The following is a 15270-nucleotide window of genomic DNA, read 5'->3' as shown; positions in this document are numbered from 1 at the left end:
TCCAGCCTTGAAGCAACAGTTTACAACAGTTTCCAGCATTGAAACAGTTGTTTGCATCAGTGTCCAGCCTTCTCTGCATCATCAACACATTCAGCAGTCATCTGGTGAAGGTAACTCAGCATTCATATGTGTTTTCAGCATTCTAACAATGTGTAGAACAGTCCACCTTCTTCTTCTTTGAGCCTCAGGTGTGCAGCCCTTCCTCATGCCCTTGGGAGGAGTGCATAGGCTCAAGATCAAGTCATTGAGGTGTTTCTACAGCAGTGTACAGATCAGCCGCTCTCCGATCCTCCGAGATCTTGCGTTTGGCTTATCTACAGTCCAAAGTCATTCTCTCTAAAGTAATAAAGCAAATACTATCTCGTTATCGGGATAGGGGGCCCTTCAGTGGGTAATTCGGGACCCAATCTGGTGTACAGTGTTCATATCTCTCTCTCATCTCTTTAAAGTTTGAAGTAAATGAAATGGATTGCTAAACTCACGAAACTCGGGATACAGAAGACGGTGTGAGCATATTGTGTGACAGGATCAACCAATACAAAGACTTCCGCTGCATATCACAAATAAGCCACTGGTCTGCCATCTTGTTGTAAAAAATGCCAATGGCAAGATTGCAAGCATCAGTAGTAGCCTCGAATGGATCATCCCATGGTGGCAACTTAAGAAATGGTGCTTCTGAGACCACTTCCTTCAATGCATGGAAGGCCTCAAGAGCTTTCCCCATAACACACACCTTCACATCCTCGGGAAGATCTGTGAAGTGTTGCAAGGTCAGAAACGATGCGTACGACAATGTTGGGTCTGTGAAACCTCATTAGGGTCTTGGTCCTAGGTCAGATAATCCTTGTGGTCTATAAAGACTTTATAGATAATAAGAATTGTAAGAAAGTCTCAGAGCAACTCAAGCAATCACCAGGACAAAGATTCAAAACCTAAGAAGACGCCTAAGGAGAAGGCCAAGGAGGGCATTACAGGAGGTTAGCTCCAGCAAAAAAAGCAAAAGAGGTACGAGCAAAAAACCAATGTTTTTTCTAGGGACCCTTAAGTGGGTAGTTGGGACCCAATAGTGTCGACTCTCCATCTCTATAGCTCTATTTCCTGTGTATAAAGATTAAAGTGGATTGCTTAAACTCACTAAAAGAGAAGGCCTTGCTGCACGTTACACGATCAAACGGGTTGCATGAGATCTGTGCATCTATTCCACTTTGTCCCCTTGCCTTCATGCCCTTTCCCTAAACACTTCAATGGTCGATCTTGGCATCCTTGCTCCACCCCCTTGGAACCATTTTCCCAAAAGCCTGCCTTGCTATGCCCCAAATGACATCCGACCCTCACCGTTGCCATTCCCTTGGGTTTTGTTGACAGCAACCAGCCCCATGGGATTTCTACCCTAGCTATTTTACTCTCCTTGAACATGTACACCTTCCTACGACACTTTCAACACTTAGCCTTGCTGAGCGTGATGCTCTGATACCAATGTCACATGCACAAGAGCTCTAATTGTCTTCTTTCAGCCCTAAGCAACTGAATAGGAACCTTAAGTATGGAACATAGCTTGTATGTGGAAGACTTAACATGGAACATAACCTTCGAACTTATAACAGCCTAGTTTGAATGTTGTTACAAAAATTTACCTAAGCTATGGAAAAGTGAGACATCCTAGGGGCTCAAAAAAAGTAAAAAATATGTATTATGTCTCATAGGTCATTTTGGCCTTCTACAAATGTCAATAATTTTCTTTCTTTCTTTCTCAATGTCATGTGCACACACATGTACATGCAGGGATTTGACTGATTGGTGGACATGGGTGCCGTCAGCCAAAATATGCAGGTTTATATCCAGTCGGCTGCAGCAAATGAATAAAGTTGTCCAGGAAGCTGGCCGACCAGCAGTCGGCTAGTTTATATGGTCATGTCCAGCCTATAAAAGGCTCTTTTGCTCATTCGTTTTTGATCATTCAACTCCTTTTGAGTTGGGTCATAGAACTAGGAGTTTGTTTAGGTATTTTACTACCCTTTCAAGGCAGCCCATGACAGCAAGGATTTATGTACCTTTTTGTACCATATGATATACTGAATTTCCAGCTATCTCTCTCTCTCTACACTCCCTTCTGTTTTCGTTTTTGCATCAGCATGTTCTAGATGGTGTTTAGGGCTGAAAAAAGACTCTCAGAGCTTCCGCATGTAACATTGGTATCAAAGCATCAAGCTCAGCAAGACTAAACGCTGATTCAGTCCCATATGAAGGTGTACAGGTCCAAGGTACAAGAAAGTGCACAAGTACGAGGCCCAAGGCAAGGAACACAAGACCGGGAAGAACTCCCAGGAGGTTGGTTGGTGGTGTTTCACAAAGCCCAAAGGGGATGGCAGTCCTGGGAGTCGGGAAAGGCTTTCAGGCAACGGTTCCAAGGGAGGATGATCCTCCAAGGGGTGGAGTGAGAGTGCCAAACTCATTTCTCAGGAATGAAGACCAAGACGGTGTTCAGAGACAGGGCAGGAACGGATTGGGGACTGGATGGATCAGATGCATAGATCTTCTTCAGAGTTAGAGTGGATTTGGAGACTGTCATGTGCACAGAGTGTATCTACCGTGTGCTACACGCACACAAGACTAGGTTCGAGGCTTGGGGAAGCTTGAAGCTAGGCAGGCTGATTGGCAAGCTAGGCTAGGGATAAACTAACGGGCGAGCACCCAAGTATGGACGGGCGGGCACCCAAGTGTGGACGCCCGATGATCGGCCAAGAGCCTATAAAAGGGTAGCCAAGGTTAGTCAATAGTTCATACAGTCTCGCGTGTCTTTGTGAGAGCTCTATGGTCAGGAGCTTGAATCTAGTACAGACGTGCACCTGTTGTATGCAGCCGAGGCCGGCCGCAGTCTCGAGGCCCGCGAGGGTAGCTTCGTGGCGATATGGGACATCACGGGGTAGAGATTGGTCGGTACGTCTTGCTAGTTACCTCAACTCGTGGCTCGGTGGGGACAACCAAGACTTGTGGGTTTAACCCACGGCTGTCAAGGTTGGGTGGTGAGTCAGACCTACACCCCCTTCACGTTATTTGGGTTTGTTTTGCAAGTTTCAAGTCTTGTATCAGGAGAGCTCTACGAGGAGATCCATGGGGATTTGACAGAGGTATCAGAGCTTGCCTCGAAGAGCGTGCAAGTCGGTAGGTAGAGAAGAAAGAGGTCAAAGAAAGAGGTATGAATTCGAGAAGACTGCTGTTTTTTCATGCACCTGCTGGATGCAGCCAAGGCCAACAGTAGTCTCGAGGCTCGCAAGGGTAGCTTCGTGGCGGTATGAGACATCACGGGGTAGAGATTGGTCGATACGTCTTGCTAGTTAGCTCACCTCGTGGCTCGGGGGGGACAACCAAGATTTGTAGGTTTTGCCCGCGGCTGTTAAGGTCGGGTGGTGAGTCAGGCCTGCACCCCCTTCACGTTATTTGGCTTTGTTTTGCAGGTTTCGAGTCTTGTATCAGGAGCGTTCTACGAGGAGATCCATGGGGATTTGATAGAGATCAGGGGTATTCAGTGAAAAGGTTGCCAAAGTAAGAAGGATGACAGAGGAACTCCGGGAATAGAATGGGAAGATGACAATCATCCAAGAAGCAGATTGGAATCCCGTCATCAAGTTTAGCAGAGGGGGATGTCATGTGCACACACATGTACAAGCTAAACTCACGACTAATCCTGGAGAGCAACTAGATAAAGACGTATCAGAACCAACGGTTTGGAGCATATGATGTTGATTTGGCATGGATTTGACTGATTGGTGGACATGGGGTGCTGTCGGCCAAATATGCAGGTTTATATCCAGTCGGCTGCAGCAAATGAATAAAGTTGTCCAAGAAGCTCGCCGACCAGCAGTCGGCCAGTTTATATGGTCACGTCCAACCTATAAAAGGCTCTTTTGCTCATCGCTTTTGATCATTCAACTCCTTTTGAGTTGGGTCATAGAACTAGGAGTTTGTTTAGGTATTTTCATACCCTTTCAAGGCAGCCCATGGCTGCAAGGATTTATGTACCTTTTTGCCCCATATGATATACTGAATTTCCAGCTCTCTCTCTCTCTCTACTCTCCCTTCTGTTTTCGTTTTTGCATCAGCGTGTTCTAGATGGTGTTAGGGCTGAATGAAGACTCTCAGAGCTTCTGCATGTAACACTCAAAAAGGCAAAGAGAGATGAATTCCACAAGATTCAACCCCAATGCAACTCTCAAGATTAAGAATTCCAAATTAGCCAAGGTAAGCCTCCTAGCAATAGTCACGAATCACCATATTGTCACCATCCGCAAACATCGATGTGAGAATCTAATAAAAATGGTGCACCAAATGCATGGTATTCTCTTAAAGTACTTAGAAGTTTTGATGAATGTAAAGCAAGAAGAATAAGTACCTGAAAGCTTGCTCGATGCTACTGATGAGCTGGAAATAAGATCTATCGTGAACCAATTAGTGAAGCAGAGTTCATGTTTCATGTCCAATACCTTCCAAGGCCTACCCAATATGAAATATTGTAAGTTTCAATAAATTAGTAGTTAAAGAACCTGTTTTACATCTCTTGCATCCCCCATATCGATACAAAAAAGGCTACATGAGGAGAAAATCTATTTAGTTTTAGGGACATGTGTTTGAACTTTGGAAGGATCTCTCCCCAAGAAAGATACACTGGCTATTTTTGCTGATTTTATATATATATATATATATATATATATATATATATTCCTGTACTGCCCCTTGTTGGTCCCGAGGGACGGAGGACGCTAGGTTAGCCGAAAGATGGTTATCGGCTTAAGGACGCAAAGTTAATGGACCCATTAAGGGTAATAAGGGGTAGAGAAAATGCCTCGAGCCAACGTCCGAGCACTAGGCGCTACGGCGCTGAAGTAACCCACGCCACACTCCCAAGAAAAGCTCGAACGACCTTTGACAAGTGGGTACCTGTACCCGAAACCGACACAGGTGGGTAGGTAGAGAATACCCAGGGGCGCGAGACAACGATGCGGGGGCGAGTAGGACCGTGACGGGGGCGGAGGACGAGGAGGAGGCGGCGATGGGGTGAGGACGAGGGAGGGGGTGGGCCTGAAGTGGATGGGGAGGAAGGCCTTTGTAATGTATTGAAGTGGCATAAATTAATACATTACAAATATTTTAGTGAATATACATTACAAATCTGAATATAACCAATGGGGGTAGTTAGTGTGGATGGTAAGGGAGGACCAAAAAATGGATCCCCTCAATGAACAACATACGTTAGGCCCCATGGCGGACACTCCACAGGCCCAGGAGGTAGAAGAAGGGGTTGTGGAAGCGCATCCACTGCAGCCCGTGGAAGAAGTCAGGGTTGTGGGAGCGCATCAACTGCTTGACTTCGATTGGAAGCTCAAGGCAAGCAGAAAAGAAAAGCTAACCATTCCCAGCTTTGCCACAAGTCGATGTTTTTTGAATGATCTGTTTTCTTTTGTCTCAGTATGCTGTGTCGAGCAACTCCATGGCTGCCATGAACGAGCCCATCGCTCGCCTGGAGCTATGCCTCTCTCATGAAACCGTGCAGGTGGACCAGAGAGGTAGCGTAACCTGAACTCTTCCCAGAGATGGCGGTGGGCCGCCCAGAACTGTCAACTCAGAATACACTAAGCCCCAACTGGATCACCATGTAACATTCATTGAGCATATGTAAGATGATTGAGCTCATAATGGCACCTCAAAGGAATGTTGTCCTCTCAATGTTTGATTTATTATTGCATCAAAGAGGTGGTAGGTTGTATGTAGACACAAATTTGTACTATAATGGCATGCTCTACACATTTATGCGAGTAGTAATTCAGTTCAAAACCAATGGGGGCCCTGGTATGGAAAGGATAAAGCCATGGCATGGAAACATACAAGGGTACAGTAAGAACTATGCCATTATTATTGGGTGACAAATCTTTTAACACGTGGTTTGCTATTTTTTTTATGGATTCACAGTTACCGTGGGATAATAGACTCATGGTCCATGTTTTATGTAGAGCCAATTGCAATTATACAGCGCAACTTAAGAAGAGAGTGAGGGTGTCTATGGCTTCCAACTTTCAAGCCCATGTTGATTCTTTTGTTTTGTACCTGCCCCCACAAATGAATAAAGTTGTCCAAGAAGCTCGCCGACCAGCAGTCGGCCAGTTTATATGGTCACGTCCAACCTATAAAAGGCTCTTTTGCTCATTGCTTTTGATCATTCAACTCCTTTTGAGTTGGGTCATAGAACTAGGAGTTTGTTTAGGTATTTTACTACCCTTTCAAGGCAGCCCATGGCTGCAAGGATTTATGTACCTTTTTGCCCCATATGATATACTGAATTTCCAGCTATCTCTCTCTCTCTCTACTCTCCCTTCTGTTTTCGTTTTTGCATCAGCATGTTCTAGATGGTGTTAGGGCTGAATGAAGACTCTCAAAGCTTCCGCATGTAACACTCAAAAAGGCAAAGAGAGATGAATTCCACAAGATTCAACCCCAATGCAACTCTCAAGGTTAAGAATTCCAAATTAGCCAAGGTAAGCCTCCTAGCAATAGTCACGAATCACCATATTGTCGCCATCCGCAAACATCGATGTGAGAATCTAATAAAAATGGTGCACCAAATGCATGGTATTCTCTTAAAGTACTTAGAAGTTTTGATGAATGTAAAGCAAGAAGAATAAGTACCTGAAAGCTTGCTTGATGCTATTGATGAGCTGGAAATAAGATCTATCGTGAACCAATTAGTGAAGCAGAGTTCATGTTTCATGTCCAATACCTTCCAAGGCCTACCCAATAAAAATGCCATGACACCCAAGAGGAAGTGAAATATTGTAAGTTTCGATAAATTTGAAGTTAAAGAACCTGTTTTAAATCTCTTGCATCCTCCATATCAATACTAAAAAGGCTACATGAGGAGAAAATCTATTTAGTTTTAGGGGCATGTGTTTGAACTTTGGAAGGATCTCTCCCCAAGAAAGATACACTGGCTATTTTTGCTGATTTTATATATATATATATGTGTGTGTGTGTGTGTGTGTGTGTGAGGTGGGATTTCTATCCGGAGGGACTTGGTGCCCGAGGGGTATGCTAGCCCGCCCCGAATATATTGCATCTATATGAGGAGGAAGTGCTAGGAGAGGCAAGGCATGGGGTCACCAGGAGGTGAAACTTTTTGCAGTTGTTTTCCTTATTTACATTTCTTTATAAATATATATTTTTCTTTTCTTTCTCTTTGGTTGCTGTTGCTTTCCCCCGGGATCTCTTGGAAGGGCTTGGGCCATTGCAATGTCAGAATGGGTCAGCCAGTGGGACTTTCGACCAGTGGTTGGCCAAGCCTGAGAACTGCACTGAAAGATGAATGACAGTGTCCAGGACATGGGCACTGAAAGATGAATGATAGTGTCCAGGACATGGGCACTGCAAGATGAAGGACAATATCCAGGACATGGCCACTGAATGAGGGTATAGGCCAGTTTACACTAGTAAGTGGCCGCCACCGAAATGTGAATGTATCTTGAATTCTAAGCAAATTCAGAAGTGATCATAGTGGTCAAAGATGGTCACGAGACCAGAAGGAATGCAGACGACATCATCCCTAAAATTTAGGGAACTGCTATTTTTGGCAGTGTCAGAATTGAAAAGTGTTCGCGTCAGTTTGTTCAGAATGTCAAGGGGACCAAAAGCTAACAAAGGATTGTTGTGAGAATGTGAACCAGTCAAGAGATTTTTAGCCTGGAAGATTGCATGTGGAAAAGGCTTAAAAATGTGCCAAGTGTCAAATTTATGTGCATTTTCCTCATTGAGAAGAGGGAAGCGTGGGAATTTGGGCAAAAGGAGGCTCATTTGCAGCCTCATGGTGGATTGTTGCAAGAAAACCAGCATTTGTGGTGCACTCCCTTGCCCTACAACTCATGAATTGAGGGTTGAGCTTGCTCCCCACAGTCTCTCTCTCTCTTTCTCTCTCTTGCAGACTATGGAAATGCTCTCATCAGATAAAATCAGGTACAGTTGTGTGAATTTCATGCTTGTATGCAAAGGCTAGTTGCCTCCTTGAACAGGAACCGGTGTAGTTAGTTCCTACACCAAAGCAGGGACGGAAGAGGGTAATAACCTCTTCAATACAATGCTGTTTCAGCACTGTTTAGGTGCTGTTTTTGGGCTGTTATGTTGCCCGGTTGATGCCAAAATGCAGTAGAACTTTACTAAAGTCCTCCAGGACAGTACAAGGGTTATTTTGGGCTGAAAACAGGTCTGTGCAGAAAATTACAGCAAGCTGAATTGTGATGTTTTGGACTCCATTGGGTAGCCTGATGCCTATGGAAGTGAGCCTCTCAGTTGGGACTCATTCTGAGATGTTATGGAACAATTTTAGTGCAGTTATGCTGGCAAATTTCTCCCAGAATTTGTAAAACACAGCTGATGCAAGTAGAGTGCTTTGTTGCACTTGTGCTTTGTATTTTCCAACCTTTTAACAATAAAGAAATACCGCAAGGGGCGCCGGACTTCGGGGCCTATGTGTTGTTGAGCGAGGGAGCGAGGATTCTGTGATTGTGTGTCTGAGTAAGTCCAGGTTATTTGTGAATGAATTACCGCTTTATGTGTCCATACACCGGTTTTATGGTTCCATTGCCGGGATAGGGTCCTCTTTTCTGCAAGAGCCCGGACACGGATTGGATTGGGTGAACAAGAGACACACATAGTGAGGTACAACTGATTACAGGTGAGAAAGAGTACGGTCTCTTTCTTTGGATACAGGTTCCCTTAAACTTTGAGTTGACAGTATGACAGACAAAGGGAAAGGCAAGCTCCCTGCCGATGAGAGTTCCTCTTCTACTCGCAGACAGCATATAGAGGTGACAGGTGCCCAGGTGTCAGCCTCTGCTCGGATGGAGCCAGTACTACAGCCAGCCTTGTTAGAGGAAGAACAGGAACAAGAGGATTTATTTCATGCGCAGCTCCTAAGCATGGTTGGTACCTTTGAACAGTTGGTGAAGAATCCTAGGATGAAGAGGTATTTGCAGTCAAGGACAGGGGATTCCCAGGCTGAATCATCTCAGCATGCAGTTGAGAGGGCACAGGAACAAATGCCAAGGATGCCACAGCATGTAGAGCAAACACCAGCAGTGGCAGCTGATCCAGTGCAGCATGTTACACAGGCACAGGTACATGCATTTAATGGCCAGGAAAGTAATGTGCAGAGGGTCATGCCGACCATTCCTCCATTCGTTGCTTTCCAGCCTGGCTATTTTGGTGGTGGGTCTGTTTTTCACGCCATGGCTAGGCCGCGCACAGTTTTGCCAGGATTGATGTCAAGAGGGTCACCAGGAATGATGCCTATGGAAGCTGTGAACCCTCTTTATGCCAATATAGGTGTGCAGCCCGGATTTCAAACTTATTTTAGTCCAGCTTTGGGGCCCACAGCACCTGTCAGTGTGGCTGAATTCTCTCAACCTAGTGGACAAAGAGCAGTAAGGACTGATGCAGAAAAGGTGCAAAAGGATTACAAAGAAGGAGGTCAAGCAGTAAAGTTTGAGACTTTCAGTGGGATGCAGGACAAATTGAAAGCGCTGACTTTCATTCAGCAGTTTGATGCAGCATACACTGGGGGTAACTTTACAGAGTCTTCTAAGGTGCGGAAGGCTGCTACTTTCTTGAAAGGTAATGCATTGCAGTGGTGGACCTCACTGTTGATGCAAGGACAAGCACCTGCTACATGGGTTCAGTTTAAGCAGCAGTTCTCTTTTGCCTGGCTTACAAATACTTTTGAAGTGGATGTTATGACAGCATGGCACAAACTTGATGCAGCCAACTGTGTAAATTTGGAAGAGTATAATAAGAAGTTTTGGGATGCACTCTTGCCAGTAACTTCTTACAGGACAGTGCCATTGTCAGAGCAAATAGAGAAGTATTGCTGTGGTTTGCCCAAAGAAATCAGGGATTATTGCATTAAGACCAATGTTTCTAATATGACTCAGCTCATTGAGAATGCAAACATGGCTAATGCATTGCTACAGGGAGGTTCACGTGGCTTTAAGAACACAGTGAACAAGGAACCTCAGGGCAAACAGGAACCACTTGTGAAGAGGGATTTCCCACCTAGACCATTCTATAGAAAGAAGCCATTTGAGAAGAAGACTTGGCAGTCACAACCTCAGAAAAGTGTTGGTTAAGGCAAAGGACAGAAGAGGCCACTATATGGCAAGTCATTTGAAGAGAGAAAGGCATTGATGCAAGCTGGGAAATGTTTCATCTGTGAACAGAAAGGGCATATGGCTGCAAAATGTCCACAACAGCCAGCAAAAGATGCCGAGGATAAAGAAGGGCCACCCAAAAAGAAGACAATGCCGAGTGCAGGATTGGTACCTGACATGGTTGGCGACCAGCCATGTGATAATGCTACAGAATTGTGCAGAGCATGGGGTAAAATCAAAGATGCTACAGTGCTGATTTTCTTTGACCCTGGTGCTCGAGCCAACTTTATTTCACCGGCATTGGCAGCCAAGTTGGGAATTCGTGCTGAAGAGATGGGACCAGTTGGACAGGCTGATTTGGCATGCCCTGGGCATTCAGTTCCTGTCACTCCTATACTTGGCAAACTTCGCATGTATATACAGAGTTATGTGGACACAGAGGAGTTTCTTATCATGCCCTTGGAAGGATGTGATGTCCTGTTGGGAATTCCATGGTGTCATAGGAAACATGCAGTGTTGGATGCTTTCAACAGGGAAATCACAATTGTACATAGGGACAAGACTCATGTTTTGGATGTGAAGCTAAAAGGAGAGTCTGTCCCAGTTATTTGTGCTTCTGCCATAACTTCAGTAATGAAAAATCATCTTTCTGCGTACTTGGTTTTTGCAAAGCAAGTGAATGAAGTTGAAACTGATTTGTCCATCTTTCTGCGTACTTGGTTTTTGCAAAGCAAGTGAATGAAGTTGAAACTGATTTGTCTACACTAGACGAAGGTAGAAAAGCTTTCTTGGATACATTCAAAGACTGTTTTTCAGAGTCTTTACCAGGAGAGTTACCCCCTGAGAGGCCAGAGGATCATGCCATAGATCTTATTCCAGGGTCTAGTCCGCCCAATAGGCCACCGTACAGGGTTAGCGCAGCCCAGCAGAAAGAGATTATGACACAGGTTAATTGTTGGGGTAAAGGCGTTATGCCCACCCTTATAGTGTGTACAAGCCCATAAGTTATAGTACATAGTACACTTAGTACTTTTAATGTACTAAGTGCACTATGTGTACTAGTGCAATATACATGTGTGATAGGGGAGTCACACACTCATGCTATTGATGAGTTGACTTATCCCCACAACTCTCTCTCTCCCTTGTTCTTCTCTGTGTATGTCTCCCATGAATACTCTAACCTAACCCTAATTCAAGAATTCTCCCCATCAACTGGTATCAGAGCTAGTTATTTTTCTAGGGTTTTGTCGCTGCAGAGAACAGGCGCGTGCTGCATCAGAACTTGTCGCTGGTCGCCCTTGTGCAGCGCTGGTTACTGGTCGACTGTGTGACCAGTCGCAGGCAGGTGGGTGGAGAGAAGCAGCAGCGTGGGCAGGCGCATCCACGCTGCCCAGCAGGCTTAGCCACGCTGCCTGGTATCAGAGCTACGTGTAGCATTACACAAGGCGCATAACCACAAGGCAGCGTGTAGTGTGGCTGAGGCAACGAGCGAAGCGCACAGCGCTAAGCGAATACGTGAGGCGGGCGTTAAGCGTCGGCGACAGCTATGCGAAGGCACACGAGCGAAGAATCGTTGGGCGGAGCCCGTCTTGTAGCTTGGCACTAGGCGAGCAAAGGCGCTAGGTGACGAAGGCACCCGAGTAGTCGACAAGCTTGTAGCGCTGGGCGTAGATGCGCTAGGCGAAAGCAACACAGGCGAAGGCTGCAACGTCGGGAGGCGCATAAGCATCAACTCCACGTCAGGCAACACACCTACGTGGTGGTGGTCAGACTCAGTCACAAGGCGTCAACAGGCAGGCGCATAAGCATCAACTCTACTGTACCTGCTGAGGAGAGCTACACTGCCCAGCCATTCAGGCGCCTACAGCCGCCAGGCGTTGAGCGTGGAGGGCTGGTCGTGGGGGTCAGCCAGGTGCAGCCACGCTGCCCAGCAGCTGGCGTCAGGATCTCTTCTGCCCAGCAGCACTCGATGATCTCTCTCGAGGCACTCTTTATGCACCAACAATCTGCAGCAGCAAGAATTGCCCCCATCTCCTGCAACAGCCTGCAAATTGAAGGAAAATCAGAAATTACAAGGTATTTGCCTCAATTTTTTTTTTGGATTTGCAATTGAGCAAGTACAATCAACAATTGAGCAGGTACAGGTGCCCAATTGCTCAATTTTTGAGCAAAATCGGCAAAATTGGGTAACATTGGTCACAATCAGGATCAATTTGCAGGAAATTGGTCAAATCAGGATCAATTTGCAGGAAATTGGATGTCGAAATTTGGGGCTTTTGATGTAATTGTGCAATTAAGCACTCATACATGCTGTATGATGTGAAAAATCGCACATTTGGGCAAAATTGCAGCAAATTGCAGTGCAAATCAAGGGGCTTTTGTGCCGATTTGGTTGATTTGCATGCAGGCAATCTCATTTGATGCTGTGGATAATGTGCTGATGCCTTACAAGCACTCAATGTGCCTGTAAATCAAGGGGCTTTCATGTATTTAATGTATATGTGGCCAGGGGGAAGCATCGTGAACACTCTGGATGCCTTCATGTGCGTCAATGTACCATGTATGATCAGCAATTGATCTCAAATCAAGGGGCTTTTCAAGTTTATATGCTTGTTGAGCTTGGCAATGCAGTAGGCAAGACATTTATGCCTTGAATCCTCAAAAATCAGCTTGCAGTCAAGACGCTTTTGCCCAATTTCTGTTCGGGACTGTTGTATGCAGTGTACAGGACTGTAAAAGTCTGATTTTCACTCATTTGGACAGCCAGGAGAGCATTTATTGCTATTGTACCTGCTGGTACAGATTTGGCACAGCTTTGTGCATGTTTTGGCATGGCTGTACACTGTTTTGAGTGACCAAAAGGTTCAATTTCAGCTGCTGTACTTGCCGGGACAGGTTTGGTACATCATTGGTGAGCACTTGGTACTGCTGTACAGTACTTTCGAAGGGCAAAAGAGCACATTTGAGGTGCTGTCCAAAATCTGCAGCAACCAGATTTTGGTGTTTTCATCACAAAAAGTGGGAGAAAAGTTGCATTCTTGCTTCCGCAGTGGGAGATAAAGCTTGGGAGAAAAACTGTGAGCACTTTGTGTGCTTTTGGTGCAGTGATTGCACATTTTGCAGGGAGTCAGGCATTGACAGGTTGCATATTGCTATGGCAACCACAGGTGAGAGCTCTTCATTGCTTCACATCAAGAAGCTTGAAGGCTCGCATAATTATGATAGTTGGCAAACCCAGTGCTACAATGTGTTGCTCCAGAAAAAGCAGCACAAGCCTATCAAAGAAAGGGGTGTGATGCCCGCTTCTCTTACTGCTGAAGAGTGGGAAGATATGGATGAGCTGGCAAGATCTACTATCATGTTGCTGTGTCAGACTCATTACTTTTCAGCATTCGTGAAGAGAAGACAGCTTGGGGAATGTGGCAGAGATTGCAGGACTTGTATGCCCAACAAAGTGCCTCAAGCAAAGTGTATTGGTTGAAGAAACTCATAGGCCTTCAGATGAAGGAAGGGGCTTCTATGACAGCCCATCTAAATGAGTTTAATGGTATTGTCAGCCAGGTCATCAATCAAAAGTTGGCAATGGACGATGAGTTCAAAGCCACTTTTTTGTTATGCACTTTGCCAGAGAGTTGGGACACATTGAGGACAGCCACTAGTAATTCGCATGCTATGCTGTCATATGCAGATGTTGAGGGTGCTCTTCTTCAAGAAGAGATGAACAGGAAAAACAACTCTGTTGGAAAGTCCAATGCAATGAATGCACGTGGGAGATCCCAGCAAAGGGGGAAAAGCCAAGAAAGGGGAAGGAGCAAGTCTCGCTCCAAAAAGGATTTGGAATGCCATTATTGTGGCAAAAAGGGACACATTAAAAAGCAATGCTACAAATGGAAAAATGATCAAAAAGAAAAGGGAAAAGGCAAAGACAAAGAGAAAGACGAAGCCAAAGATGTAAAGCCAAAGGGCAAAAGTGGAGTCAAGATTGAAGAAATCAATGTGTCACATGCATGATGGGGAGAAAACCAGAATTAGGGTTTAGAGTTCATTCATGGGAGACATACACAGAGAAGCAAGGGAGAGAGAGAGAGAGTTGTGGGGATAAGTCAACTCATGAGGCATGAGTGTGTGACTCCCCTATCACACATGTATATTGCACTAGTACACATAGTGCACTTAGTACATTAAAAGTACTAAGTGTACTATGTACTATAACGAATGGGCTTGTACACACTATAAGGGTGGGCATTATGCCTTTACCCCAACAACCTCCCACTTAAAGGCAAAGTGCCCTTAAGTAAAGGAAAAGAAAAAATCAGCATGTACATGATAATATACAAGGCCATATCAAGGCTGAAACTGGCCTCATCCAATGCCCATCAAGTGTCTGCAATGAGCAAATCGCTCCGGAGGCAAACTCTTCGTCAACAGATCAGCCGGGTTGTCATCCGTATGAATCTTAACAAGCTGAATTTGCTTGTTCTCTATCACCTCTCTGATGAAGTGATACTTCACATCCACATGCTTCGTCTTTGCATGAAAAACAAGGTTCTTTGCCAACTGAATGGCACTCTGACTGTCACAATGCAACAATGGAATATCCCCTGTATAACCCAAATCAACCACTAACCGAGATAGCCATAATGCCTCCTTGCAAGCCTCTGTGGCTGCAATATACTCGGCCTCTGTAGTAGATAAGGCAATGCACTTCTGCATCCTGGATATCCATGACACAGCACCTCCTGTGAATGTAAATACATAACCGGTAGTAGACTTCCGGTTATCTGGATGACCGGCATAATCCGAATCCGTGTAACCATGCACTAATGCATCCTGTTTGCCAAAGCAAATGCACAAATCCTGTGTGCCCTTCAGGTATCTCATGACACCTTTCACTGCTTCCCAATGCTTCTTGCCAGGGTTGGCCATGTATCTAGAAACCACTCCCACTGCAAATGCAATGTCCGGCCTAGTAGCAACCATGGCATACATGAGACTGCCACAAGCTGAAGCATACGGAATCTTGGCCATATCAGCCCTGTCACTATCCGACTGTGGGCTGTCCATAGCACTGAGTTTCACATATGGA

The 15270-nt window shown here is 45.3% G+C and overlaps 1 protein-coding gene and 1 long non-coding RNA gene across 3 annotated transcripts in view; one reads left to right on the top strand and one right to left on the bottom strand.

Moving 5' to 3' along the window:
* LOC147628625 (uncharacterized) overlaps window positions 1-15270 on the bottom strand; it is a 72419-nt gene that overhangs the window by 39691 nt on the left and 17458 nt on the right. Inside the window, exon 3 of one of the 2 annotated variants that reach the window (XM_086813818.1) lies at window positions 6643-6779. The exons of the other annotated variant lie outside the window; for it this stretch is intronic. Coding sequence (XP_086669944.1) covers window positions 6750-6779 — 30 coding nt within the window. The 3' untranslated portion in view covers window positions 6643-6749. Of the gene's footprint in view, window positions 1-6642; window positions 6780-15270 lie in introns of those variants that run through there. 2 annotated transcript variants of the gene reach the window in all.
* LOC147628628 (uncharacterized) lies at window positions 5203-5601 on the top strand. Its single transcript, XR_015268201.1, has 2 exons — window positions 5203-5382; window positions 5465-5601. It is a non-coding gene; the product is annotated as an uncharacterized LOC147628628 (long non-coding RNA).

This window comes from Cibotium barometz, chromosome 19 (assembly GCF_041138505.1).
Source record: "Cibotium barometz isolate CiBa-2024 chromosome 19, ASM4113850v1, whole genome shotgun sequence".
Taxonomy (NCBI): Eukaryota; Viridiplantae; Streptophyta; class Polypodiopsida; order Cyatheales; family Cibotiaceae; genus Cibotium; species Cibotium barometz.
This window is presented reverse-complemented; position numbering and strand designations above follow the sequence as displayed.